The 24,691-nt window shown below is 43.5% G+C and overlaps 1 protein-coding gene and 1 long non-coding RNA gene across 4 annotated transcripts in view; one reads left to right on the forward strand and one right to left on the reverse strand.

Moving 5' to 3' along the window:
• Positions 1-4,415: 4,415 nt before the first annotated feature.
• CBLN1 (cerebellin 1 precursor) lies at positions 4,416-9,275 on the reverse strand. Its single transcript, XM_034788668.1, has 3 exons — positions 8,684-9,275; positions 8,011-8,130; positions 4,416-6,497 (listed from the first exon to the last, which is right to left on the reverse strand). Exons 1-3 carry the CDS (start codon positions 8,939-8,941, stop codon positions 6,300-6,302), a joined length of 576 nt encoding a protein of 191 aa, XP_034644559.1. The 5' UTR covers positions 8,942-9,275; the 3' UTR covers positions 4,416-6,299.
• A 215-nt stretch (positions 9,276-9,490) lies between these two features.
• Positions 9,491-24,691, forward strand: part of LOC117886663 — a 113,159-nt gene continuing 97,958 nt past the window's right edge. For all 3 annotated transcript variants that reach the window (XR_004648016.1, XR_004648017.1, XR_004648015.1), the window contains exon 1: positions 9,491-9,565. This is a non-coding gene — a long non-coding RNA (uncharacterized LOC117886663). The remainder of the gene's footprint in view (positions 9,566-24,691) is intronic.

Genomic DNA, 24,691 nt, shown 5'->3' on the forward strand with positions numbered 1-24,691 from the left:
GCGGCAGGCAGGCTCCCCCGTCGACTCCGCGGTACTCCTCTCGCCGAGCTGGAGTACCGCAGTCGACGGCAAGCACTTCCGGGTTCGACTTATCGCGTCCAGACTAGACGCGATAAGTCGAACCCAGAACTTCGATTTCCAGCCGTCGAACTAGCTGGTAAGTGTAGCCAAGGCCTAAGAAATAATGTTACGGAAAATAGATTGATCTAATAGAGCCAATCAATATTTGTACTCATTTTACATTTTTCCCTGGGTCGCCCCTCCCCATATACTAGCTAAGCGCTGAAGAGTGGGAACCGAAATACTTCTTTCCAGACCCCAGTTCTTGCCAGCCTTTCCGCGCCTTGATGAACTGAGCCCTCCTAAGACTAACCTCAGATCTCATCTTCAGAAATATATATATATATATATATATATATATATATAAAGATGTTTCTCAAACCAGACAAATTAATTTGCCACTTACTTGATTCTTTGGTGGCATACATCTAAAGCGATACTGCATAATGAATGACGGACATGATGGTAATGCATATTATTAGTGTGATTTTGCATGCTAGTATCATTTATCATCTAATGGCTCTCAGAGGACTTGCAGCACTTTAAGATATATAGCGGCCAGACAGTACACTCTTCATCACAAGCTGGCTGATCGACACGACAGCATTACGGCTTAATGGGACAACTGGTGTCAGTAAAATGAGCAGGATTTAGCACGAGATACCATGGCCCAGATCCGCAGAGGCATTTAGGCTCCTAACTTAGATTGATGCCAATGGAAGTTAGGAGCCTAAATACCGTTATGGCTCTGGACCAACCTGCCTTTTCTTTATAATTCAAAATGCAATTGCTATAGCTTGAGCAGATGGACAATTATAAGTAAGTGTGAGGATGTATGTATGGTGATAGTAGTTTGGAGAGTAGATAGTATGTCCTGAGGACTATGACCTAGAATCTGGTTTCTAGTCCTACTAACCAGTAGGTGGGATTCACAAAGGTATTTAAGCACATAACTCCCATTGACTTAGTGATTAAACAGCAAGACACATTTAGTCAATCCTGCCAATGCGGGAGTGTTCCCATAGTATATGATCTCGTGTTTTAAAGAGCCATTTTCCACTTGACATCTAGTCAATTAAAAAAGAGAGAGAGAGAATTCCAAGTAGTTTCAGGTACTACAGTTGATTTTACAATCACATTTATTTAAAATGTTCTGCTCTCCCCTTCTGCAGTGTAATAGGCCCCCACACACAAACAGCAGGGAAAAGTTGCCAGACTGTGTAGGGCAAACTCTGAGCTGTTTATGCAAAAAGTGTTGTCAAATGCACAAGGTAAAAAATCAACATTAGGGACAAACAAATCTCTGTTCTCTTTCAGCTCTACTCTTCTTCAGGTGTTACTTTTACCCATAGGAACTAAAAATATGTCCAGACAGAACTGTGATTTGTAGGTTTTAGGCTACGGGCCTACTATCCCTAGCCTTGGAGGAATATTCCACAGCCTAATGTCTGTGAAAAAAGAACAGGTGGGTTTAGGCCGGTAGCCTGTCTCCATTGAAATGAATCTCAAAATCCGCAGTGACTTCAGTGGCCCATGCTGGAGTTTTTTTAGGGCTGGATCCAACTCCTGTTGCACTCAGTGGGATCATTGGAAGGATTTTTCTTTTACAGCCTAGGTTGTAAGGTAAAGCTTTTGGAAAGTATTATCATTGCATTACTCTGAAATGCATTCCCTTAGATTCAGAATATCCAGGTTTAGGAAACCTAGCATGAGAAATTAGTAAAAAGATCCAACATTTTACAAAATCAAAATAGTAAAGATATGGAGCCCATGGTGGCCTTCAAATAGCACCTCAGCCTTGATCTTACTACATGCTTTGGGCAGCTGCACTTTTCTGAGGTTGCAGTGTCGCCTTTTTCTCTTCTCAATTCAATGTCCCTTGAGCTGATCCATTATGTTTCAAAGAGTGCTTCTAAGCTCCTTGTAGTCATCTCCACTACATCAATTAAAAGCTAATCAGAGAAAATAATATGTCTCTACCCAACCGGCTCTTTAATAAGTTACATCCATATCACACCAGTACACATGGTCGTAGTCAAATACCATACATTCGAGCCCCAGAAATGTAATGAGAGTAAAATATGATGCAAAATGGAGACTAGGGAGAGAGACAACATGCTGGAATGATCTCAGATTTTTATATTTTAATCTTTTTCCAGAAACTCTGATATTCCATCCAACTCACAAGCCCTACAAAAAGGCTTTCTGGAAAATCCCACATCAACCTTTTGAAAGTCTGCTACTCGCCTTCCATTATTGCCAAGCTAAAATACCTACAAAAATCCATTCAAAAGGAAGGAAAGAAAAAAGCCCAGACTGTCTTACAGATTCCTGATCCAGAAGCCAGGAACGTTGTCCCATGATCATGCCAGGGAACTAGAAAGTCAATATTATTCTGCCAGGATTTTGCGGTCCGAATTCCCATAAACAGCAGCATTCCACTTTACAACGTGGGGCTGCCAATCAGCTCCGAGAACTCCTGCTCGGTGGCGGTGGCCCCAGCCTGGGGCTCAGGTGGGTCCCACTACAGTGCGTGTTTGTTTGCTCATCTCATTGAACAACGCTCACTCGTTGGCTTATAAAAATTTTCAGAATCCGCTCTAGAACAGACTCCTGCCTCCTCCCCCTTCCTTCCAGTGAGTCCATTCTCATCAGCTGCTGCAAGGGAATCCTTCAGCTGCCCTGTCCCATTAAGCATTCCTTGTAGCATAGCACCCCTGGATAAATAAGCCTTGCTGAGCTTGTGTATTGCTTAACCTGGACTAATAAAAGTATAATCATTCCGAGGCCGCCTAATGAATGTCAGTGCAATTGCCAGGAGGGGGCTCACGGTGAAGGGGAGCTGAGGGGCTCATAACACGGAAACTGACTGAGCAAGACTTTTCCGTGCAGCAACTGTGGAGTTTTTAATGGCAGAAGCTCGGTGATTTGCTGCATTTGGGGGGAAATAGAATTTCCAACTGTACAATATTAACGCGGCTCTCACAACCAGAGGGAAAACTTTCATGGGAAGATGGCGATTTATTTTCTTAGAGTAAAACAGCAGCATCAGCCTTTGCATGTGTGGAGTTTCATGTGGAACAATTCTATATTGTGTGGGCAGGCTCGTTTTATGACGCATACAAGGCAGAGGCACATATGAGCCACAGGACCGGCTCCTTTAGTCTTTACACACCCCAAACCCAGAAGGCATAACGGGAGGTTTGCCTGAGTGTAGCTGCAGGATCAGGCCTCTAATTTTATCCGGAATGTCTACGACTTTTGCCTTGTCTTCCCTTTTGATCATCTAGCCTACATTGCAGAGGTCGCTGCTGGAAGACTCCAAAGAGGAATCCCTTCTCCTCGCACTAGGGGTGAAGGAGCAGCTACTGTTGTCAATGGATTTACACGCTGATGTAAAACCTGAAGACTCGATCCATTATTTATCTGTACCCCAAGTCAAGTAAAAGAAAAGCTGATGGGGTGATCAGAAGAGTAGGAAAATCACAAGCAAGATGCATGGATGTAAGGGGGGAGGGGACGCTGCTAGGGTCCTCCTGTATCAAAAACTGATACTAACCCCCAGCCTAAGGCGTGGAATGGAAAGGGGAGAGAAAGTGAGCAGGGAAACAGTTAAAAGCTTCCGGGGAAAGCAATAAAGTGTGTTTCATAAAGACAGGAGTGTGGAACCCCCCACCACAGAGAGACAGACCGGTTTGGTGCAAATTATAACTCAAAGTGAAAACAACCCAACTGCCTTCCATCACGAACCCTTCTTCATAAATTTCAATTGTTCCGTTCTGTGGCTCCTCGCCAGCGGCTGCTGATGCCAGGAATCTGGATGGGTTTATAATGAAGTGCTTGTGGCAGCTTTCCCCTATACCACAGGATGAAAACCAGCCAGTTTCTTTGTCTCTCTCAGGCTAGGGATGTTCATCATTTCTATAACACGTGGCGAGGAGGGGGAGGGAGCGGAGAGGAAGGGCCGGGGTGTCCTCGGTGGTCGCTCAGAAGAAGTCTGTAAAGTGGGTAATCTCAGCAGAACGTTGCAACATTCCGGACAATTGAACAGATTTCTGCACCTATTCCAGCCAAATCTTATCCGTGCAATTTCTAATGTCCAATCGATCGGTCTAGACCATTGTGTCCCGGGCCTTCCTTTCTGGTATATAATACCGGTACCGAAGTGATAGCCTGTGTACAATTTTTAAACACCGGTACTATAACCCCGGCTTCAGGGGGGAGAAAGACACTTTTAGCTCTTTGCACCTCTAGAGAAAATAAATCCTGGTGCTGTCAGGTAGTTGACGATTTGTTTTATTTGAAAATAAAAGACTTACAGATATCTCACTCAAATTCAGAAAGCAAATTGACTGGCTGCCTAATCTATCTATCCGCCCCTTCAGTTTTACTTGGCAGGATCTCTACTATAAACGAACGTGCTCTCCTTACCAGAAGAAGGTACATTTGTCAGTTGTTTAAAGACCTCCATAAAAACAATCAAACTCAAAATAAGCGAGTCGCCTGGACTTTAGGAAGGTTTTACAGAGTCCCCACCCGCTCTATGAAACTATTATCAAGACAAAAATATGAATAAATTGTTGCTTATTATGCTAGTATTAATTCCCCCCCAGGAGCTAATTAAATTCCTTCTTGGAACCCAGGGTTGAACAACAACAACAAAAGCCTACGATTTTAACTGTGTAGCAGCCAACCCATATCAGCTCGGCCTTGAGAAATATCTTTTTAACTTAGCCTGCATTAAAATTATTAATTATTATATCCAAGATCTGCACCCTCTCATCACAGAATCAAACTGACTTGGATAGTCCTCCAGTCAAAAAGAGGTCCATTTGTTTATTACACTGGTTTATTTCACATTAGTTTTAGATACAATCAAAATCCTTTACGTACCTTTTTAATAAAAGTAGTATTCTCTTTGAGTACTGCAAAATTATAGCATTTACATCTTTCAAAGACTGTAAACAAAATAATACTAGCAAATAAATAATACTAGCATTGAAGTATACATTGTTAGATTTGTAGACGGCTGTATAAAATGAGATTTGATTTAAGAATATAATACAGACAATGGTATAAACAATTCAGATCTAAGATTCTGTGGGCGACTTCTCAGCGACAGCGGAGTCTGGTTTTCATTTTTCTCATCTTTGGGGTACTTAATCATTAGGGCGATCTGAACCATAGAGTTTAAATTGCGTGTGGTTGATGATGATCTGCTGAAATTTACTCTTTTAATACAATTTAAAATAGCGCGTAACACATGGAGGATACAGCGCTAGAGGCGGGAAAAAGGCAGGACTAACCCTTGCAAAAGGGGGAAAATTTAGCAAGACAAGATAGCTTCAAAATTACATTTTGCTTCACTTATTGTCCAGATCATCACCATTACAAGTGTTTGTGCCTGCAGCTTGTTACACTTTTTCTAAGCCTGATAAGGGGCTAATAATTCCATTGAGAGATCGTATTTTCTGTTTAAGAATAATAAATTCCCATTTAAACTTTATTGAATTAAAGCAAAAATTAATTTTCGATATTCACACATATATTACAGAATAATAGTAAAAGTTCAATATACTTCCTGGAGTTTAGTTGGGCCACATTTTACAAGAGCTAAACAAGCATCAAAACATTTAGCAGCCTTAAATTCCACAATCACTCAGAATTACATAGAAATATTGAAATACTCTGGTCAGCCTTGGCTGTGAATAGTTCTTCATGTATAAATTTCTCTCTCTCTCTCTTTTTTTTAAACTTTTGTCAGCCAGTATTCAGCAAGATTTGCATTTTATCTTTCATCGTGGCATCTATGTACTCAAAAATACTTTGCTTTTTTAATGTTAAACTCAGATAAAGAGTCAAGAATAACATGTTTTAAAAACAAAACTACAAAATATGAAGAACAGTGTAAATAGTGAAGATATAATAGTGTGATACAGGAACCACTGGGGAAATGATGGCAAATTACACCAGTGATACACAGATTTTAACTAATTTGGGGTGGAAAGAGGGGAATATAAATGGAGATATGATCAATTATATTGTCTCCTATCTGTTGGCTGCAACAACAAAAATAATTGTTCAAAGCAGATGTACACAAACCTAAGCAGGATTTAGCTTCTTTAATATTTGAATGTAAAAAGTTTGCTGTCCAAGGCTTTTCATACCCAGCTACAATTTGGGAATTCATAAGAAATTCTCTGACTTGCTGCTTTCTCTCTGTTCAGATGATAAGTTATTTAAAGAGGGAATACTAGAAATCCAGAGAATGTCGAATACTTCCAGCCTCCCATCAAGTTTCCTCTCTCCAGTTTTAGATAAACTCTGTCTCCTTTCTCCATTTGAATCAGGACTCCATTGCTGGCAGCTTCTCGGGTCACATCTTGGTCACCTGCAAAGGCGGAAATCACTGGCCACCCATTTAGCATCAAACTCACCTAAAGAGCAAGATAAAACAAAGCCCTCTGTAAATTAAAATCAGACAGGGATAACAGCCAGGGCTTCATAACTGCTTCCAGGCTCACCTAGCAGCCAAAATAGTCACTCTATTATTTCTGTCACATGAAACTCTAGATATTTCTAAAAATGAAATATAAATCTAATATCAGCTAGGGTACAAATTCTAAAGAAAGGGGATCTTTTATTTCTGCTTTGGCTTGACTGCCTACATCAAAACACACCATACATATAAAATAGGACATTAATCCTGTTTTGAACATTTTCAATAGGATGCCTTTGCTTTAAGGGTATGAAGAGGTCTGTCCCTACTTATTGAAAGATGGCTTTATGTGAAACCTCAAAAAGGATGAAGAGAGGTGCCACTGCAGCTACAGTCAATGTCTTTGAAGTGTATTCAGGAGGTAGTTTTCCTTTGTTAGGCAGCAAAAACAATGTACCACTACAGAGTCAATAAGCACTGTATACCTCACATTAATAATACCAGCACTGTATGCCTCACATTAATAATGTACTACATACCTAATCTGGTCGTGCATAAAAAATACACACACAATAATTTGCTCTGTACCTATATAAATTGTAATTTGCTATTTAGATTATATAATCTGCTATTTGGCAGGTAATGTATAACAGTATAAATGTATATGGTATATATACCATATACAATACACAAACATTCAGCAACAGATCTGCTGTATCAAGATTAGATGCTTTAGTCCCCAGCCTTCTACATCATCGGTTAAACCTTGTACAATTACCAAATGTTAAAAAATCCCTGTTCCATACACCTTGCCAAACCAGAGACAGAGAGAGACTGTTTTTAACCTAATAATTATGATATAATTTTTCCATCTTTTTTTTAGAGTTTAATAATTTCGGTTAAAGATAAATTGCATTTAGTCGACCAATGTTTAGGTTTTCTTGGAGATTAACGCTGATACGTTGGGATCAGCGTTGGCGGGTAGGCCTTGCGTTACACGGGCAACGGGAATGGGAAAAGCATGAATTGCTTGTACCACTAAACGCTCATTTTGGGTGGTTCATTTGTCACCAGTATATACTCAGCCATCCTAGGACAAGCAATGCGCCAGAGGGGGCCGCGGCAAGGCCCTAGACACGTTAGGGCAGATTTCACGATACTCTCCTATTTGAAAATATTGTTAGGGAAAGTTCAGCACTTTCTGTTTAAAACGCCTCCTCCCAAGCTCATGATATAAAACATCACTATATTACCACACAACAGGAGAGTTCCTAAATAGCCACCCCAGATAAAAGAAACACTATCTAGCCTCCTGATTTCCCCCTTCCCTCTGAATTTTCTTGGGTTACTGACATGAAATGCTCCACACCTGACGCTGCCAAGTCCCACAAGATAAATTCACCCGCTCTAGCTCAACCACGCGGAGAGAAGTTTGGGGCCCTTTGGCGCCGGAGCGCCTAACCCCAATCAAACCGCCCCGCGAGCAAAGGCAGAAAGGAGCGGAGTCTGACCTGGATGGTTTGCCTGTTGTACACCTTCACCACGTGAAAATTAAAACTGTAAATCCCTTTCCTGGGCGATATAAAAGTGCTTCTTTCCGAGTCGAAGTTGCTTCCGATATTCACTAGCACCTGCAATGGAAACGGGGACATCAGCATCACAGGGGGGAGCGGAGGGACCCGCAGGGGCGTGTGCTAGGGCACCGGGCTGGGCTTTCCCGGCTCAGCATCCGGAGCTGTCCTGCCCGCCCATCCTCTCCACCCCCCGCAGCTGTGCACAGGCTACCCCGGCGCGGGGCTCGCAAGCTCCCTGCCCGCGCCTCGCTGGGTGGCAGCCCCTGTCTCTGCTGCCTGCCCCCCCTTTGCGCTGCACTGGAAAGTTTCCGCGTCTGGGTGTTAATGGGCATTTCTGCGGAGCAGCTTCCCCCGGGGGAACAGCGGGACGCTGCCATTCGCCCGCCCGCTGGTTAACGCGGCCGCCTGTCTCTGGCGCAGGGCGAGGGGACGCGGCTATGGCAGGACCTCAAGCCACCACTCCACCGTCTATCCCCCCCCTCAACCACGCCAACAACTGCCCCACAGACCCCCGCCCCACACCCGCCTCTCCCTACTGCCCACCCCCAGCCCGCCCCTCTGATCCCCGGGCAGCCTCCGCCCTGGCGCCCCTGCTCCCCACCCGCGCTACCTGGTCGAAGTAAATGAGCATGGTCCGGTTGCTCATCTCCGAGGGCTCGTGGTTGGTGCTGCGGATGGCGGAGAACGCCACCTTGGCGCTGCCCGAGCGCACCGAGATGCCCAGCGCCGTGCCCGTGGGGTCCGAGGTGGGGTTGGAGTCGCACACCACCAGGCACTTGCCCTCCAGCACGATGGGCTCCGTCTCGTTCTGCCCGCACGCCAGCCCGGCCAGCCACGCCACGCCGAGGAAGAGCTCCAGCCGCAGCATCTCGCCGCGCCGCGCGCTAAAAAAAGCCACGGAGGCTCCGCTTCAAGCCCAGGCACCACTCCCGGCTTCCCCCGCCCCGCTTCTACCGGGCCAGCCGCAAATCCAGCGTCCTGGGTGGTTTGCAAACCCGGCTCCCTCCCGCTCGGCTCTCGGCGCCCCCCTGCGCTCGGGCCAGCCCTGCCCCGGGCGGCTCCCCTCGCCCTCTATTCCAGAGCCGGGTGGAAAGCCCCGCGGCGCGTCGGAAGCGGCCCCTGAGCAGGCACAGGAGCACTTGGAGACATAGCGCGGCAGTTCCTGCCAGCCCCGCCGCCCGCGATGATGGATGTGGCCAATATCCCCGCTGCTGCCGGAGAACACAAAGGCGCCGCGCGCCGCTCCCCCCGCCTCCCCGCCAGCCCCGGCCTGGCGTCAGCGCTCCCCGGCCCGCCCCCCGGCCAACCAGCGACAGGCGCTCGCCCGGCCAGCCAATGGGCGGCCAGTCCGTCTCTTGCCACCTGACGCCCGGGCTTTTGTTATTAGGTGTGAGAGGCAGGTGCGGAGCCGCAGCCGGGACTCGCCAAAGTCTGGAAGGGGAGCGCGGACCTGCCTCTGCCGCTCCTCGGCTGGCCCCGGCGCGCGGGACAGGTAGGGGGGTGGGGCGCCTGAGGAGCCAGAGGCCGAGCTGGGGACGGAGCGGCCGCTGCCGGGCGGGGGCAGGACCTTGTGCCGCTGTGAGTTGAAGGCAGAGGGCGGCGAGGCAGGTGGGGGCGGGCTCCGGGCCAGGCTCGCTCCCTGCAGTGCCCCGCTGCCCGCGTCCAGATACCACCCCCCCCCGCGCCTACTGGCACGTGCGCCCCCGCCTGGGGTTGGGGTTGGGGAGCCCGCTGTGGCGGCTCTGCTGGAGGCTGCTTGCAAAGGGGGGAGGGTCGCTGGGCTGCGGCCCGTGAGCCTAGAGGGGCGGGGGGGTAGATAAAGGGGTTGAGTGGGCGGGGGGGAGGCGGTGTGTGCAGGTCAGCGGAAGCCCACCTGCCCAAGAGGGAAGCAAGTGTGGCCTGATGCTACTCTCACTGACAGTGGTGTAAATCCGCATTAAGCCACTAAAATCGGTGATGTTACTCCGGATTGTGCAGAGGTAGTGTGCATGGAGGGGGAAGTGCAGCTCAGCTGCAGGTTGTGGGTCCCATGCTCATCCTTGGGGGAATTCCCGGGTTTTCAGCGGATTGCCCCGGGGATGAACTGGGCTGTGCGCGCGAAGGGGGAGGGTGCGGTGCGTGTGCATGAGGTGAAGGCAAGGTACGGTCCAGGTCGAGCCTGGCGGTGCAGGCATTTACAGACGCCCCTCTTTCGTTTCCTGTAAAGATGGGGGTGGGAGAGAGGGAGTGTTTCTAGGGTCCCTTTTGGGGGTGGATGGTTTGGCTCTTTGCTCTCAAGTTCCTCCTTTGCTACTGCACGTTCTGCCCCCGACGGCAGGAGCTAGACGCACACAATCACTAGAAAAGTTGCAGCCACTTCCCCAGTAAAAGTGTCCTAGCTGAGGTTCCATCTATATCCCAGTGCAGGTGACTCCTGGCTGAGTGGGTCTGCACAGGTGCTATGGGGGGCTTAAGACTATGTGCTTTGGTAACACACCAGTAGGTCCACTGATTTCTGTGTTACTACTGCTAAGTAAGGAAAGCAGGATTTGGCCCATGACATTGGGCTGAGAGAGGTAGATGTAACAGGGGGAGGCTCAGACACCTCCCATCGGCTATAAGAGGTGGGAGCCTAGTTTTGTTTAAAATAAAATCTTTCCAAACCCAGCTATAAGGAGTTGGCATTTTAATGCCATTCTAAAGGTTAGCTGTTCAGATGTCAAAAGTTTTAATAGGGCCCAGGTCCCTTCACATTCTCTGAAAGGCAGTGCAATGATCAGTGCTGCCCAATGAAACAAGTTAACATGATTTAAAAAAAAACCCAGAACAGAAATAGTATCAACTTCAGTTTCCTCTGAACTGTGGTTGAAATTTGGCCCTTTTTAAAGATTCTCGCTGTAGCAATCAGAGCAAAAGGCTGGGATCCAAGGAGACCCAGGTCCTAGCTCATTTGATAGTGTCAACCCTCATGTAAAAATTGGGGGGAGGAACAGGATTTTACTAACAACAAATGCAGTATCTCCGTTGAGGCTTACTAAACAAGACATTTTCAAAGCATATATTTACGCTTTCAGGATTTTAAATTTATTGTACTGCTCAGGAAATGGATCTTAAGGAGACTTGCAGTGGCATCTATGTTGTTGCCTTTGGATACTCCAATTACCTTGGGGTAGCACTAATGTGGAGCATACATTTAGTACTATTCAGTCAGATCAAACGTTGCTCTCGCTAGCTGGGCATGTTACCACTATCCATTTTGGATGGGATAGCATAACATTGGAATCTGAAACTGCAAATGAAAGGCATTCACTGAAGTATTGGAAGTGAACAATCAGACCAAGAAAATTCTTTACCTGTCTGACCAGTGCTATCAGATCTGTTTTCAAAACTGATTTGATATTCCCAGGTAAAATCTTGAGTGGAATTTCATAACAAGACTCAGCTGTGCTTTTATTATTTTTTACGTCAGAAAAAAAAAAAAAAAAAAAAAAAAAAAAGCCTCCATGCAGGTCATTATGAGTTTCTGTAACTACTGATTTTAAATCACTTCATTTTTGAGGCCATAATTGTGAAGTCTTACTTTATACATAAAGATCAGATCCTGTAAACACACACACAATTTTATTCACATGACTAGCTCTGTTGGTGCTAATGTCAGTACTTACATATGTACAACTTTACAGTATTGAGGCCTAAGGTTGGAATAGGGCTTGGTTTAAGGGTAAGGGACATAGATGGCAACCTATAGCATCATACTGCAGGGGGCACCAAAGTACCCCAAACTCTTTTACAGAAAGTGGGAAGAGGAACAGTATGGCAGCCTCCAAAATGTTGGCTCAAGGGTATAACACGGAAAGAGAAAACAGACAGAAAGGAGGAAAAAAAGAATAATCAAATGGAGTGGAGACAAAAAACAAAACCCCAAGCATACCACCTTGAAGACAGAAAATAGAATAAAGGAGCCAGAACAATGTTAAGTTTTACATGCCAGCCTATACTTTTGGGGAAGCCCTCAAGGAGGTGTTTTTTTTTTTAATTTAAATATATTGCCAGTATTGTTGACCCTCTTGAGATTGGCAGTTGGGAAGCCAACTTCTTTTCTTTAAGGTACCAGCATGCTTGAAGCAAGGGGAGTTGTTACTCACCTATTGGCATCAACTGAAACCGAGCCAAGCGCCATGCATTTCATAGGACACTCATGTCTTGTCTCACCTTCCTATATTGCTGGTGAAATGTCAAGGAAAGGTGCAAATTAAGACTTGATGGATAACCTTAACTTCCTAACATTGTAACGTTAATGTTTCTCAACTTTTCTTCTTTTAATGTAACATCTATCTGTAGGTCTCTCTCTTAATTTAGCACTTAGTGGGGGACTGGATGCCTCAGGTCATTACCAGTGAGCTACAGAGCCATTCATTTGTGGCTCAATTTGAGTCCAGCCCAGATCAGAAGGGATTACAAGTTGTTTCCATCTAAAGGATGTCTGGTGGCCCTTGTGAGATGAGTTTGGTGGGTCTCCATTCCTGGTCCCACATAACAAATTCACCGTCAAGCTTTGCACTAATTAGCAGACTCAGCAGAGGGCCAAGAACTGCACAGGGCATGGAAAGTAAATGACCCCTGTTACTCGTAGCTGAAATCCTTCCCTCCAAATTTGTGGTTGAGGCAAGTGTGTGTGGGAAATTTGCCTTGCTGCTGCATCATGCACAGGTCTGTTGGTCTGATACCTTTCACGAGCACTATAGCCACACAATTTCTTAAGATGAAACTTTGGTTGTATGCAAATTAGTTCATTATGTAATTTGCATAAAATGTTATATGGCGTTGCCCAAAACTTGGTAGCTATATTGAAAACCTGTGTGTGGACAGAGGACTCTGGCTCTTACTGAGTATGAAAGAAGGATCAGCAGGAAGAATGTAAGCAATGAGATGTAAAGACATGTATTAATTAGTGTTGAGTAAGATATCCAAACTGGGAATACTTGCAAATGCAGAAGTTTACAGAGATTCAGGAAATAGATTAATTCATCTGCCTTCAAAACACCAATTGCCATTGCCCTCGTATGTCATTTGAAGATCTAACAGCACCAAAAGCTGTATCTGGAGGGAATGGTGTCAAGGTATTGGCAAACCATTACTGACTGAAGCTGATGTATCCTCCAGAGAAGTCATGTCTTAAAAATCATGCTTTTGAGAACAAGGTAAAAGTGTATGGGATCTACCCAGGAGCAGGTTTTGGAGGAGCTGCTGCTGGTTGCAAGTCTATAGAACGTCTACAGTTCCCACCCTTCAATTTTAAAACACTTCGAAAATCATTTGGAAAAATATATTTTGAAACTGAATGATCCTCTTGAGTTTCTGAAGAACCACTTCAGGAGCGATTACTGTACAACTGGCACCGAGTGGCTTGTTTATTTTATTCAATAAGAATACAAAAGGCCAAAAAATACCATGTTTGACTCTTTAGTAGAGAGTTTAATGCTCATCAAAGGTACTAGATATCTCTAGAAACAAAAATTTGGTCTACCTGCAAGGCAGGTTAATTATGTACAGCAGCACTGCAAGCTTCTCTTCATCACAGAGCCTAAATCCTGATCTAGAAGGATCAACTTTAGTGGCTGAGAAGGTCGTTCACTCTCCATAGATATTCAACTTTAGCTTCGCAACAGAGATGGCCCACAAGAGGCCAAATTTGGGGGGTTTTGTTTTTTCAAACAAGCACAGATGTCCACGATGAACCCTTATTTTTGCCTTCAAACTGAATAATTTATCAACAGTTTAGCTATGAATGATGCCGTCTTTTCAAATAATATTTACTTCCCAATTTGGTCTTTCTTGAGTAAGGACAGCAAGATTTTGCCCATAAGTGGATAATTTGTGTGAAATTCAGTTTGTTTGCTGCTGTGTTACAAAGGATAAACAACAAAAAGCAATTCTTCTGTAAGGTTCGATAAACCTCAGTCTATGATTTGGGCTCTGTAACTGTCCAAATAAACAGTTTTTCACCCAGAGCATCTGTTGGGGTTTTTGTATAAAATTTTAGAAATATAAGAATTCAATTTAGAGCAAAATGCTCTTGCTGATCCACACTGCGAGCTGTCTATAAGCTTCCCTCATTTTTTGTTATCAGAGATGTTTGCATGAAGCTATGATAATTCTGATGTAATGTTCGCTTCCACGGTGAGCAATTATGACTCTCAAAGAACAGATTGACTTTGGCAGGAGAGTAGACAGCAGGGGCAGATGAACTGTTAGGGTCCTATCAAGCAGAAATTATCTTCAACATTCCATGCCCTGTAGAATATGTAAGGCCACAGATGCTCACTGTGCAGCAGGTCAACCTAACCAGGCTGGTGCATACAGACTGGCACAGACGCCAAAAGGAGGTTGCCTTAGGGCAGGCTGATAATTTGGCACAAAGGTGCAATAATTGGGCTTGGCATGTGGCCAGCAATATGCATAGTACATCCTTTCTTAGGTATGCACCTAACTTTGACCATGATCCTTATCATCTAGGTATGTTCAAAACCTGACTTTCAACATGTGATTTGGTCAAATCACAACCAATTTCCTCCAGAACACAGTCTTGTGCTGCTTCATGTTGAGGGATATTTCCACACTTGTTTTCAAACCTCAGCCAGTTTGGTTGAAAAACACTTCAAAACACTTTAAAAAAATCATTCTCTTCATGTTCAGAAATGTCTGAACAATTTTTTGGTAAGACTTTGGAAGAAAAATTCACCTTTATGCAAAATTCCTGCATGGAAAATTTCATTCGTAGAGGTGAAAGTTGCTGAAAGTTATGAGCAATTGGAAACAGGAGGTTAGAAGGAAAACTTTTGATGCAGTCATGAGTAAAGTGGTGGCCACTATTAGAATACTACAGAGATATTTCAATATAAAACTATCCAAATCTAAGCGACATTGGGCTCAACTTTGGCTGTTTTTTGTTTGTCAAAGTAATGCTATTCAAAAAGAATTGGAAGTAATGGCTGCTGCTACTTTTTATTCGCGGTTTAAAATATACCATGTTTCACTTCTAATTCTTTACTTACCACATTTCTGGGTGGATGTTAAACACACTTTTGTTTACTTCAGTGGGAACAAAGTAGGTCATCTCTGAATGCTTGGAAAACCCTATAAATCAGTTATACCTGCCTCTGGAGATTTCCATTACTTGCATCTGAAGAAGTGAGGTTCTTACCCACGAAAGCTTATGCTCCCAATACTTCTGTTAGTCTCAAAGGTGCCACAGGACCCTCTGTTGCTTTTGTTAGATTCAGACTAACACGGCTACCCCTCTGATACTTAAGCATAGCTAGTTATGTGGACTGAATTTGCTACCTGTAACAACTAGGTGTCTAGCTCTTAAAATATTTTTCCAATATTGGGATGAAAGCTCACCTTATCAGCTGGTCTGTCTCATGACTGGGTCTCTGCTGCTGGGTTTACTGATGACTTGAGACTTAATGCATGACTTAGCTGCGATGTTAGCATGTCAGCCTTTAAATACAAACAAACAACTTCATAAGTCAACGATGCCATTGAACCCAGTTGTTTAAACATGTTTCCACTGTCATAGTGCCTCTGTCAAAACAGGAGTGCATGGTTACAAAAACTAACTCTCTGAACAGAAAATTAGTAATAAAACAAACTTGTAATTAAATATTAATGATATAAAGAAACAAGTTGCCAACAAATTGTGAGCTAAGAGCAGCGTGTTTTGCAAGTCTTATGGCTACAGCTATCCAGGACATGGTGTCACTCAAAAAATTAAAAAAAAAAATACTGCACAAATTACATTGAAATGTCTAGTGACAGAAAGGAGAGAAGGTGTTAGCTGTTCTTGGTTGGGTTTTTCCCCACTCACAATATTTAAGGGTGTGTTTACATGCTAAAATGATGGCTGTATTTTAACAGATTTACTATCCTATATAAGCTGATTTTTTTTTCCATGTAGCTTAGACAGATTGGGTTCTCCCCCCTTATTTTTGGCTGTGTTTCAAGATACGTCTCATGTAGTAGATGCAATAATAATATAGTAACTTAGTGTGTTTTGTCTTGAAGGATCCAAAATTGGTTTACAAACGATGGGTTAAACCTTATAGTCACCCTCCGTGCTGAGGAAGCCTGTCACGCTGTGCGAAAGGTGGTGAGTGACGTTTCCCTGTGCATCCTCCCTCCCCCAGAGAATGCTGTGCTTGCTGAGGAGTGTTGCCACTTTACTTTTCTTCTGCCTCACTCAGTGCAGAGAGGTGGGAGCAGGACTGAGTAAGGCTAGGTGGGAAGGAGACATGTCAGGTACTATGCTTTCTGCACTGAAGCACTCAAATACTACTTTGGTGTGTGGGCCATATAAGTACCTAAATGGATGCACTCACAAGAGCATGATGCAGAAACAAAACAACCAAACCAACAAAAAAGTAAGTGTGATAGTAACTGTGAATATTCAGATGCGGAACTGGCTCCTCTGACCTGAACTATACTTAATTCTCCAGTCTCAGATACCATCTGCTCTCTTTTCCAGTCCCATATTGCCACTGTCCAGCTGGACCCAGCAACCTCACATACATCCGCAGTAGCTTCTCCACAACCCAGCTCAACCTTGCAAATCTCCTCCTAACCCTTCATTTCTGCCCCCCCCCATCTCCCCTCAGCAGTGACAGTCCCAAATCCCAATTTCCATGTGTTTATTATTCCCTCAATGAGCCTGGTGACTTAACACAATACTACTCCCAAGGTGATGTGCCAGCCCACCACCACTATTAGCAACACTGGGGATGATTGAGGTATATACACAGCACCACAGAAATGCAGCCCCCTGAGGGTGTAAAGCAGTAGGTAGACATACAACCTGAACACAGAACACTATCTGTGAAAGGAGGGAGATTCTATTCTTATGGGAGCTTTTCTCTTTTCCATGTGGAGCAGTGAGGGCGTGCGCGTAGGAAACCGTATGGAATTCAATTTATCTACCTAAGTCAGCCTTTCTGTTTTTGTTTTTTCTTTTTAAACTATAGCTCCAGGGAATCTGAACATTTCACACCCAAGGAGTGAATTTTGGGGTGGGAGGGAAGCAGTGGGGGAAAGTGGTGGACCTGTAGGCATGTGCCACTCAATACCTGCTCACGTGGTGGCTTCCCCCACAATGGGGAAATCATGAGGGGTTGGGTTGGATCTTCTCATTATATGGGTGCTTTAGGCCAACACAGCTATACACAGAACAGACCTGACAATCTGATCTTAATGGAATTATTCCTGTATTACATGGATATGAGAGGAGAATCAGGCGCTTATCAAGGCTAAAATAAAAAAAATGCCATTGTAATTCAGTCTTCAGATGATATACTGATCCCTACAATTTCTGAAAGTTCAACTTTTGTTTTTTTTAAACTGTAGAGCAATTCGTCAGCAATTAAAATATTATCAATAAACATTCACTACAGAGCCATTCGAATAAGCATCCTATTGGTTATTCAACAGTTAAAGGTATCCCCAACCTTTTAAGCAGAATTGAAATGAAACTGTAGTTAAAGTGCAATTCTTCTAGGCACCTCTCTTTTTTGAGAGTCCTTTGGGTTCCTGTTTAGGACAGGTCTCGCTATATTTATTCCTCTCTATATTTTGAGTGGGAAAATTATTGGTAATCTTGTATATTGGGGGGGGCGGGAAACAAGTTATAAGTTCCATCAAACACTGACTGCAACAGCTTTTTTAAGGAAACATTCTACAAATTCCCCACCAGTGAGCTCATTAACATAAATGATGGAAATCTCACCTCAGATTCCAAGTCAGCATATTTTTCTAACATACCAAGCAGATTTTATCTCTATATAACAACGATGGAGGTATTCATTCCATAGAGCAGTGAAAATGCTCCCCTCTGCTACTGCGGGTGTATGTGAGGTTGCTGGGTCCAGCTGGTCAGTGGCAATATGGGACTGGAAAAGAGAGCAGATGGTATCTGAGACTGGAACTGCAAATCTAGTAGAACCTCAGAGTTACGAACTGACCAGTCAACCACACACCTCATTTAGAACCGGAAGTACACAATGAGGCAGCATAGAGTCAGAGACTTAAAGGTCAGAAGGGACCTAGTCTGACCTCCTGCACACCGCAAACCACAGAATCTCACCCACCCACTCCCGCAACAAACCCCTAACCTATGTCTGAGCCATTGAAGTCCTCAAATTGTGGTTTAAAGACTTCAAGGTGCAGAGAATCCTCTAGCAAGTGACCCGTGCCCCACGCTGCAGAGGAAGGCGAACCCCCCCCACCACCCTTCCTGATCCCAGATATAGCGATCAGCTAAACCCTGAGCATGTGGGCAAGACTCATCAGCCAGACACCCAGGAAAGCATTCTCTATAGTAACTCAGATCCCACCCCATCTAACATCCCATCACAGGCCATTGGGCATATTTACTGCTAATAGTCAAAGATCAATTAATTGCCAAAATTAGGCTATCCCATCATACCATCCCCTCATAATCTTATCAAGCTTAGTCTTGAAGCCAGATACGTGTTTTGCCCCCACTGCTCCCCTTGGAAGGCTGTTCCAGAACTTCACTCCTCTGATGGTTAGAAACCTTCATCTAATTTCAAGTCTAAACTTCCAGATGGCCAGTTTATATCCATTTGTTCTTGTGTCCACATTGGTACTGATTTTAAGTAATTCCTCTCCCTCCCTGGTATTTATCCCTCTGATATATTATAGAGAGCAATCATGTCTCCCCTCAGCCTCTTTTTGGTTAGGCTAAACAAGACGAGCTCTGAGTCTCCTTTCATAAGACAGGTTTTCCATTCCTCAGATCATTCTAGTAGCCCTTTTCTGTACCTGTTCCAGTTTGAATTCATCCTTCTTAAACATGGGAGACCAGAATTGCACACAGTATTCCAGATGAGGTCTCACCAGTGCCTTGTATAACGGTACTAACACCTCCTTATCTCTACTGGAAATACCTCGCCTAATGCATCCCAAGACCGCATTAGCTTTTTTCACGGTCATATCACATTGACGGCTCATAGTCATCCTGTGATCAACCAATACTCCTAGGTCCTTCTCCTCCTCTGTTACTTCTAACTGATGAGTCCCCAGCTTATAACAAAAATTCTTGTTATTAATCCCTAAATGCATGACCTTGCAGTTTTCACTATTAAATTTAATCCTATTACTATTACTCCAGTTTACAAGGTCATCCAGATCTTCCTGTAGGATATCCTGGTCCTTCTCTGTATTGGTAATACCTCCCAGCTTTGTGTCATCCGCAAACTTTATTAGCACACTCCCACTTTTTGTGCCAAGGTCAGTAATAAAAAAATTAAATAAGATTGGTCCCAAAACCGATCCCTGAGGAACTCCACTAGTAACCTCCCTCCAGCTTGACTGTTCACCTTTCAGTACGACTTGTAGTTTCCCCTTTAACCAGTTCCTTATCCACCTTTCAATTTTCATATTGATCCCTATCTTTTCCAATTTAACTAATAATTCCCCATGTGGAACCATATCAAAAGGCTTACTGAAATCGAGATAAATTAGATCCACTGTGTTTCCTTTATCTAAAAAAATCTGTTACCTTCTCAAGGAAGGAGATCAGGTTGGTTTGGCATGCTCTACCTTTTGTAAAACCACGTTGTATTTTGTTCCAATTACCATTGACCTCAATGTCCTTAACTACTTTCTCCTTAAAAATTTTTTTCCAAGACCTTGCATACTACAGATGTCAAATTGACAGGCCTGTAGTTACCCAGATCACTTAGTTCCTATTTTTAAGAAAGGGAAAAATGTTAGGGGTTATACCGTATGACTGGAGAATTGCCGAGTTTACTGATTCATTAAACATTCTTGCTAATGGGCTTGTAATTTCATGTGCCAGTTCCTTTAATATTCTTGTATCAAGATTATCTGGGTCCCCCCATTAAGATGTTTGAGTTTGGCTTCTACCTTGGATGTGGTAATATCTACCTCACTATCCTCATTCCCATTTGTCATCCTCCCACTATCCCTAAGATCCTCATTAAAGACTGAAGCAAAGTATTTGTTTAGATATTGGGCCATGCCTAGATTATCCTTAACCTCCACTCCATCCTCAGTGGTTAGCAGTCCCACTTCTTCCTTCTTTGTTTTCTTATTTATATGGCTACAGAACCTTTTACTATTGGTTTTAATTCCCTTTGCAAGGTCCAACTCTACACTGCTTTTGGCCTTTCTCACTTTATCCGTACATATTCTGACCTCAATAAGGTAGCTTTCTTTGCTGATATTTCTGCTTTTTCTTAATCACCTCTCTGAGATCCTTGCTCATCCAGCTTGGGCTACAACTCCTGTCTATGAATTTTTTTTCCCATTTCTTGGGATGCAGGCTTCTGACAGTTTCTGCAACTTTGACTTGAAGTAATTCCAGGCCTCCTCCACCTTTAGATCCACAAGTTCTTCAGTCCAATCCACTTCCCTAACTACTTTCCTTAATTTTTTAAAGTTAGCCCTTTTGAAAAAAAACAACCTAGTCACAGATCTATTTTTGTTTATCTTTCCATTTAGTTTGAACTGAATTAGCTCATGGTCACTCGAACCAAGGTTGTCCCCTACATCTATTTTTCTATGAGGTCTTCACTACTCATCAAAACCCAATCTAAAATGGCATCAGAGACAAAAAACAATTAAAAAAAAAAGACAAATACAGTACTGTGTTTAAACATATACTACTAAAAAAAGGGAAAGTTAAAAAAAAAAAGATTTGACAAGGTAAGGAAACTTTCTGTGCTTGTTTCATTTAAATTAAGACTGTTAAAAGCAACATTTTTTTTCTTCCTAGTAAAGTTTCAAAGCTGTATTAAGTCAATGTTCAGTTGTAAACTTATGAAAGAACAACCATAAGGTTTTGTTCAGAGTTATGAACAACTTCCATTCCTGAGGTGTTCGTAACTCTGAGATTCTACTGTAGAGAGGAGCACAGGGCAGCAGACCTCGGATTGGGAAGAGAAGGCTCTGACTCTGTAGCATGCTTCTCTTGCCTGCTAACTTTGTGGAAGTCTTCCATGAGGATCACCATCTGTGAAGGGAGTGGACATGTGGAGTGTGATGCAGAGTGTGTTTGAAGGGGCAGCTGTAATGGATTTGGGCATTGTCTAGAGGGGGAAAAAAAAGGTAGCTCTAAATAAAAGGATAGGCAACTACTGACACCCTCTTCTCTTCCCCCCCCCCCACCCTCTGGTGATATGGCAGCATTATCTATTGTATATATTTGAAGTGGGTTATTTAATCCATTCAGATAGTGTTAATATTGCTCAGTATGCAACTATGCCTCACCATGTTGGGGCCATGCAAACTGTCAAGTCGCATTACAGTCCCTGCGCTGGCTAGTGAACAGAAGCCTCAGGAAATGTCACCCTCTCCAGTAGCAGCAACAGAGATAACATTAAGGGCCTGATCCTGTACCCACTGAAGACAATGGCAAAACTCCCATTGCGTTTAGTGGTAGAGGAACAAGCCCTAAGGGTACGTGTACACTTTAAACTGGATACTATTCCCAGCTCAAGGAGGCATGTTCAGGCTAGCTCTGATCAAGTTAGTGCACTAAAAATAGAGTGTAGCTACTGCTGCAGGCTGCCCCAAGTACATGCCTGGCATCGCTGATACCCACATACTACTGTACCGTGTTTAGCATGCTCACTTGATGAAAACGAGCATGTCTCCCCTTGAGCTGGGAATTGCACCCCCAAGTCAAAATGTAGACATACCCTGAGATAGTGGGAGCCTAGTGTACTAGTCCTAAAAGCCTGATGAGTTAAGCTGCTAGGGAACGACTAGGCTAAGTCATTATATTTGTAAGCCATCTTGAGATAAATTGTGCACTAAGACATTGCATAAAATAAACTTCTATTTGAATCTGTTCTATTTACTTGTGCTCCATTCTTATATATTGTGATATCCTGCTCTCGTCACAGTATATTAAAATAACACTAATTAATAAGAACAAAAACTTAGTTTGGAAGAACCCAGACCATGTGGCATTCACTTTGTGTTTAGCTTTATCAGCATCGCACTAGCTGTTACCAACATGACACAACTTGGATTATTTTTCTTGTCTTTTAACATCATAGGGTATGGTATTTCGCACATTTGAAACCGAGGCTCCTCCTACTAATGATGTTTGGGCTTGATTTGAACATGACAAACTTCTAAAGGTTAAGCACATTTGTAAAATACTAAAATTATATGCAGCCCTAAAATAGAGCCTGGTCCTTCAGTCCTTACTCAGGCAAAACACTCCGATTCTAGAGGGGAAAGAAGGGGCCATTCACATTAACACTCCTCCAGCACTCCTGTTGGCATTATGCAGAGTGCTTCCTCACAACACCTCTAAGAGATGCCACCAGGATGAGGTGATTCTGCACTGACCCCTAATGCTGGCAATGTCTTAAAGCTGCAAGCCAGCTCCCTGTAATGATAGTGTAATAGTAAAGATTCTTACTACAAACTAAAGAGCCTTTCTAATGGAATTGTATGAGTGCTCAGCATTCTAATAAACTGCTAAGGAATGTGAACATTGAGACGCTGTACATCTGAGAAACAAACAATCTTTGTGCCTTACTTTAACATTAAAACACAAAGATACTTTTTGAAGGAAATCTTCTGTTGTTTATCCTCACTTTCAAGTGCAACATGGCTCGGTAGAAAGACTAAATGCAAGTAAAATATCCTAATCTTGTTGATGTGCCAGAAAGAGACCAAAATATTTTAAGCTCCCGAGAGAAATATTGTTTAAATATCACTTTATATTAAAACATGAAACTTAATTGCATTAATAGGTGATTATTGCATCCAACTAAGGGTCAAGCAACACATTTCTTTTTCCTCCACACAAAATTCAAATCTTACAATGAGCCAGATGGGCACAAGGCAAAACTCCCACTCATATATTTTGAGTTTTGGTTGCAAATAGTATCAGAGCCAAAGTTCATCAAGGTCAATGGCATTTTTTTTTTCTATTAACTTCAGCGGGCTTTGAATCTAACTTGTAGTCTGCTGAATCGGGCCCTTTGTGTCATTTGTCAAACTACTGCAGGCTCATCTCGATCTTTTTGAAAAAGAACTGGTGTTGCCTCCGTTGGAACCTGAACTTGTAGCTTTGTGTTTCTTAAGGCTCGCTGTGTGTAGGAAAACACCTATATGTAGCAATAAGAACACTAACCCTCATGTTGGGGGCATGGGGGAGAGAATATTTATAACAATATTATAAACCTCTCAGATATTACAGTTAATACCCCAAAATTGAAAAGAAAAATAGGGGGACAAATCTATGCTACAGGGTAGCTGAGAGAAGTTGGCAGTCTGCAACTGCCCCAAGGACTAAGGCTAATTGTTTTAAAAATTGTGGCTGCATGTGAACTTGAGAAGATACTGTATTTTCTTATGATTGTAGGGCCTGGTTCTCACATGAAGGTATCTTTGCACTACTCAGTGTCAAAGGGTCTTGAAGTGGGTAGAAGTTACACTCCTACCAGAGCAGTGTAAAGGGGCCTTTGAGTATATGGGAATCGAACCCTACATGTGCAGTACCTATGGTTTTGCAATGCTGTGCTCTAAAGGGGGATTGGGAAATGGCAAGCTGGGGCCTTCACAAACATCAGTTGTTTAAATGTTCCTATAAATATATTCAAAATTGGATTGTGCAGTTATTGCCTCCAGCAAGTTGTGGCAGAATGCTGTTTCAAATACTTACTCAAGGAATGCAATACTTCTATAACACTGTTCATCTGAGGATCTCTAAGATAGAAAGGTGGGTATTGTCATTCCTGTTTCTCAGATAAGGGCTGAGACTGAGTAGGTCAATGACTTGCCCAGTGAGTCAGTTGCTGCACTAGAATCAGATCATACATTTCCTGACTTCCTCTCCATTATAACCACTAGAGAATATTGCTTTCTGTCCTTAGTTTCCTTTATCTCCGTAGTCCACAAATTCATAATAAGGAATTAGAATTATATTCAGTTCTGCTTCTACCCATAGGTCAAAGGGCTCACCTTCTGCATATTGTCATTTATACAAAACTTTACTAAATACAGTGTCCAACCCAAAACAACAACAAACTCTGTAATTATCTATACCAGGGATTCTCAAGCTTCATTGCACCGCGACCCCCTTCTGACAATAAAAATTACACACGACCCCAGGTGGGAGACCAAAGCTTGAACCTGCCCGAGCTTCACCGCCCCTGGTGGGGGGGCACAAGGCAAAGCCTGTGCCCCACCACCCCAGGCAGGGATAAGCCCAAGGGCTTCAGCCCTGGGTTGGGGGGCCTGTAACCTGAGCCCCATCACCCAGGGTTGAAGCCCTTGGGATTCAGATTCGGCCTTAGATGGTGGGGCTTGGGCTTCAGCCCCAGAGCCCAGCAAGTCTAACGCCAGCCCTGGCAACCCCATTAAAATAGGATCGTGACCCACTTTGGGGTCCTGACCCACAGTTTGAGAACCGCTGATCTATACACTGTGCATTATACTTCTCAATCTCGGTTTCTGTTGATATGACCTCTCATGATCTAATTATACACGTGTTCAATGTGTCTGGAAATAACAGGGATGCTACGTAAAATGGCAGCAGCCCAAGAAATTCTATACAATAGATGCTGGTTCTGTGGGG

Source organism: Trachemys scripta, chromosome 13 (genome assembly GCF_013100865.1).
Source record: "Trachemys scripta elegans isolate TJP31775 chromosome 13, CAS_Tse_1.0, whole genome shotgun sequence".
Taxonomy (NCBI): Eukaryota; Metazoa; Chordata; order Testudines; family Emydidae; genus Trachemys; species Trachemys scripta.